This window comes from Temnothorax curvispinosus, unplaced genomic scaffold, assembly GCF_003070985.1.
Source record: "Temnothorax curvispinosus isolate PA1 unplaced genomic scaffold, ASM307098v1 QBEX01000340.1, whole genome shotgun sequence".
In the NCBI taxonomy this organism is placed as follows: Eukaryota; Metazoa; Arthropoda; class Insecta; order Hymenoptera; family Formicidae; genus Temnothorax; species Temnothorax curvispinosus.
The window spans coordinates 1-5,277 of record NW_020210120.1 but is presented as its reverse complement, the minus strand read 5'-3'; the positions used below and the strand labels follow the sequence as shown (position 1 = coordinate 5,277).

General features: G+C 31.6%; 1 protein-coding gene across 1 annotated transcript; it reads left to right on the top strand.

The window, feature by feature from the left end:
- Positions 1–1,369: 1,369 nt before the first annotated feature.
- LOC112453692 (sugar transporter SWEET1) lies at positions 1,370–5,235 on the top strand. The gene is made up of 6 exons (XM_025014585.1): positions 1,370–1,512; positions 3,477–3,554; positions 4,098–4,221; positions 4,314–4,469; positions 4,589–4,708; positions 4,846–5,235. Exons 1-6 carry the CDS (start codon positions 1,436–1,438, stop codon positions 4,957–4,959), a joined length of 669 nt encoding a protein of 222 aa, XP_024870353.1. The 5' UTR covers positions 1,370–1,435; the 3' UTR covers positions 4,960–5,235.
- Positions 5,236–5,277: the final 42 nt, after the last annotated feature.

Below are 5,277 nucleotides of genomic sequence, written 5' to 3'. Positions count from 1 at the left end.
CACGCCTTCTTTATATCTAATAGTCCATTTATTAAATTTTTCATAATCGGTTAAAATACTTAAAATTTTATAAGTAATTTAATTATTAATTTTTCATTAATGATGCATACGTATGTGGTCTTATTAGTTTTAAATCTACTCACTCTTTATTTTCTTTCTCGTTTATAAACGGAATCTTGAAGAAACCACCCTCGATGGAGTCATTCATATCAAGTATGTTGCCCATAAATCCCATGTTTAGAAAATAATTACCAGGTGATAATTCATTTCGGACACGAACCATTAGCACGGACGCAAACCATGTGCGGTTACCGAGCGAAACGACGTAGTTGATGCGCACTTTCTCAGGCGGCGCGTCGGAAAATCGGGCACACAAAAATTGACGAAAAACGCCGGGATGGCCTCTCTCAGATTTCTCTCTGGTTATAGTAAAAGTAAATTATAGTTCAATGGCATGGATATATATAGCACGGACATGAACCAAATTGATTGACAGTTGAAAAATGGATGTGACTCAGTAGTTCCAATTCCTGAAAGTGGATGTGTGGCGCTACTGTACGGCCTAGACTGGCATAGAGTTGGTCAGGTTGGTCAGGTAGAGTCAGAGAGAAACCTGGTAGAGTCGGCCGGAAGTTTCGAAAACGCCATTTTCCGATCAAATCACGTGACCAACTTGATACGTGGAATTTTCAAATTGCTGAAACTTCAGTTTGTATACTAATGCTGGGTCTACAATGGGAAGTCGCAAAGTCGTGAGTCGCAAGAATTGACCAATCACGGTCGATTATTCTCCTCAAATTCGATTGTGATTGGTCAATTCTTGCGACTCACGACTTTGCGACTCGCATTGTAGACCTAGCATAAGGCTGCGTTCCGATATTCACTGTCAATGTCAATACCGAAAATCTATAGTGTAGGTTACTTACGTAAACTACAGATTTTCAGTACTTGCACTTTATTTTAAATAGTATTATTAAGATTTAAAACATATCAGTAGTATTTATTTCAAGTTAGAGTATTTTATAATTGCTGAATACTTTAAATTATATATTATTAATTGATATGACAACAACCTGTCAAATGTTTTAAAAAACCGGAAGCGCTAATCGGGAAATGGCAGAGCCAATCAGCGAAAGGAACACTAGTTGGCTTAACTCTTCCTTGACCAACTCTACCTAGAGGCTTAGATAATCATCTAGGCCTCTAACTCTACCCAACGGCCAGCACTAATGTGCACTGAGTGCGCACTGGTGCGTCCAACCGAATTCGCTATATGAATACCAGCCATTAATTTTGATGTAGCCACAGTATAATACTATGACGTAGCTATAGACATTGTATATGTCTATGGATGTAGCATTTACATTGATAACAATTGATAGTAATTGTGCTAGTCAGAGTTGAGAGTATACCTAGTCGAAGCAAATCAAGAAAAATGATCCTAGAAGATTATAAAGAAATTGTGGGATTTTGTGCCATGTTTACTACGATGGCACAAATGTTATCGGGAACGTAAGTGTGTTACGATAATAAATATTTATTTATCGTCTTTCTCTATTTAGGTATGTAACTCATGTGTATCATACATTATGTAATCGATCATTAAGGGGATCCTGCAGTGACTGGCGAACTTCCTCGATGTCGATAATGTCAACCTTTCTAATTTTGTTTTCCCTTTATCTGTCTTTGTCTAAAGCCCGTATCAGACTACGGATTGGGATTGAGATTGGATTGAAATTTAATCAATCAGAATAAAGAAAATTGATCTCAAGTTTAGTAAACTTTGCTCTGATTGGTCAAATTTCAATTCAATCTCAATCCCAATTCGTAGTCTGATACGGTCATTTACGATTTCACGAAAATCATTCAATTCAATGATTTTCGATTTTTCTATTGAATCAACGTTCCATCGAAATTTGTTTACATTTACATTAAATGGTCTACGTTATTTAATAACTTTTGTAGCTTAAGGGGTTAGTCTACTCTATAGATCGGGCAGAAACAGGCGAATTTTCAGGAATTAATTTCAGACAAAATATCGGTGATACATAAATGATTTTTTTTCATTATCTTTATTAGGGTTTCAAAAACATGTACAAATTTTTTGGTGTAAAAAAATTTCAAAATAGCGATGAGGCACTCCTTCGCGCGCAACTATGCTTTTCAGACGGTGTACATATATGGTTTCTGAAATGTGGGTGGTCTGAAAAAAAAAATATATATGGTCATTAACTATATTGTATTGTCTTCGGAATGACGGACTTTTTTTCTCTCCTCGTTTTTGGCGTCAAGAAAAAAATTCTTGAATTTTTTATTGCATTTTTGAAAAATTCAGAAATTTTTTTCTTGACGCCAAAAACGAGGAGAGAAAAAAAGCTCCGTCATTCCGAAGACAATACAATATAGTTAATGACCATATTTTTTTTCAGATTACCCACATTTCAGAAACCATGTACACCGTCTGAAAAGCATAGTTGCGCGCGAAGGAGTGCCTCATCGCCATTTTGAAATTATTTTACACCAAAAAATTTGTGCATGTTCTTGAAACCCTAATAAAGATAATGAAAAAAAAATCATTTATGTATCACCGATATTTTGTCTGAAATTAATTCCTGAAAATTCGCCTGTTTCTGCCCGATCTAGGGTAGACTAACCCCTTAAATGAAGTAACACAGATCACGGTCACGCATCAAACATAAATATAATAACATTTCGGTTTGATTGAATTAATAAAACCGTGAGTATTCTGTTTCGGAAACATTCAGGATAAATTTTCATTTTTTAACACTTCTCATGTCTGTGGCTTTGAATATCTATGACCATTGAAACTGTCTTGGAAAAGCTTCAATCGCAGGTGTTCGAAAATGCATGGTTCCATTTTAAAAAATAAAGATGACATTCAAATCTCCTAAGCACCTCTACCTGGGAAAAAATGTTTACCTCCACAATATGTCCCCCTCGATACCACACAACTTTAAATTAAAGCATTTTTTCTTATTTTTAGAACTGTGGGAGTTATTCCAGGTGGCCTTAGGTGCCTCACCCTGTATATCATGATTGATATAATAAAGATTTTACTTTGGAATTCAAAGGAAACTTGACATAATGCACTGTTTCTTGCAAATTAAATATAAAATATTTTTTAAATTTTAGTTTCTTACAAATATTTATTAACCTCCATAAATATTAAGAAACGTTTAGAAAGTATTTTGAAAAATTAAATATATTAATATTTATTTGATTGGTATCTATAACGACTGATATTGTACTGTATTAGTGTAAAGCTGCAATAACAATTTCATCATATTTTATGACTAATCAGTTTAATATCTGTTTACTATTAATATCTGCTAAGGGAGAGTATAAATCGTTATTAGGTATAATATAATAAAAAATTATAATGTTTTAAAAAAATGTTTATTTATACTAAATTTTATTACTATAATATATAATACTATATTTTTTATATTTTATAGACTAATATGTCGCAACATATATAAGAAAGGTTCAGCCAGAGGAGTTGATCCAATGCCCTTTCTTGGTGGCATAGCAATGTAAGTATACGTATAAATTATATATACACACACACACACACACACACACACACACACACACAGGGTGTTACATTTCAAACGTAACAGGTCGAATATCTCGATAACTATATAAATAAAATATCGAGGTCCGGCTTTTTTAGGTTGTATTGCTTCATTTGACCTTAACGCTTCCACCTAAGATCAATTTTTTTGTTATCGAAATTTGTCCGCCTTGAAACAATACAACTTTAAAAAAAATCGGATCTTGATATTTTATTTAGTTATCAAGGTATTCAACCTGTTACGTTTGAAATTTAACATCTTGTGTATATAAGTTATTTAATTAAATAAAGCATTAACTAAATTTTACATATTTTACAATAAATAACGATATATTATTTATATAGCGATACATTTATATAACGATATTTTTTTAGTACTCTCAATTAGTAATTAATTGTAAAGATTAAATATTTGTACGTTTATATATTTGTAATAAAATAATAATGTTACAAAAATTGAAAGTAAGTAAACTATAGATTATGTAACCAAATATTTTTTTAGATGCATATTGATGCTTCGACACGCTTGGATGTTAGGTGATTCTAACATGATAAATGCTAATATATTTGGTTTATTGACAAGCACGATTTATATGATAATATATTACCGTTATGCACCAAATACGGTACTTTTTCTGATATTGATATATTATTTTAAAATATATTTGATTTGCACGTGATCGACATTTTTTGTTTATTATATATTTTTTATTTTTAGAATGAAGTGCTTAAATTAACATATAAAGTAACAATCTTTGTTGTAATTTTTCTTGTCTATGCACAAATAGAAGATCCAACAAAGGTTGAATACAGATTTGGCATTGTGATTACAGTACTTCTCTTACTTTTAATTGCAGCTCCTCTTGTACATCTTGTGAGTAGATCTTTTTTTGAGTTTTTTCTATCTTTTTTCTATACATAGCTTAAATTTCTCTAAATATATTTTAATCATATTTAACACGAGAGTGTCATAATTAAAATATTGTTTTTTAGAAAAAGGTTATACAAACAAAAAACACAGAAATCCTTCCATTTCCACTTATCTTTATGGGTACACTAGTTTCATTTCAGTGGTTATTGTATGGTATTATCATTGATAATGTTTTTGTTATTGTAAGTATTCTTTGCAATGTAGTTATTTAAATATTTAAAAAGACACAAAATATTATTTTTTATATACATATATTATTTTTATATACATTATATATTTTATATACATATTGTTAATATTGCATCACATATATTTATAGTTTCAGAATGCAGTTGGTTTGACTCTTAGTGTAGCTCAACTGTCTCTATTCGTGATATTTCCATCCAAAATGTCACAAGTTGAATTATTGAATGAACAGAGTAAAGAAGATTGATTTTTTAAACTTAAAAATAAATTTTTTTATTTAAAATTATTCTTTATACAGGGTGGTTAAATACTCTAGTAGTTAAGTACTCTAAAACATTTTAAGGGGTGATTTCTCACACAAGTGCGTCACGCGTCGCGTCATCCATCGCAACCAATCAAAACATCTTATTTTATTACATTATTTGTGACGGGATGTTTAGATTGGTTAACAACAGACGACGCGACGCGTGACGCGCTCAGTGGAAAAACTTCATATAACCATATGTCCGAAATGGCTTAGGGCCTAAGCAGAATGGCTGTCTTGGCAGTGTTTTATGCCTTAAGT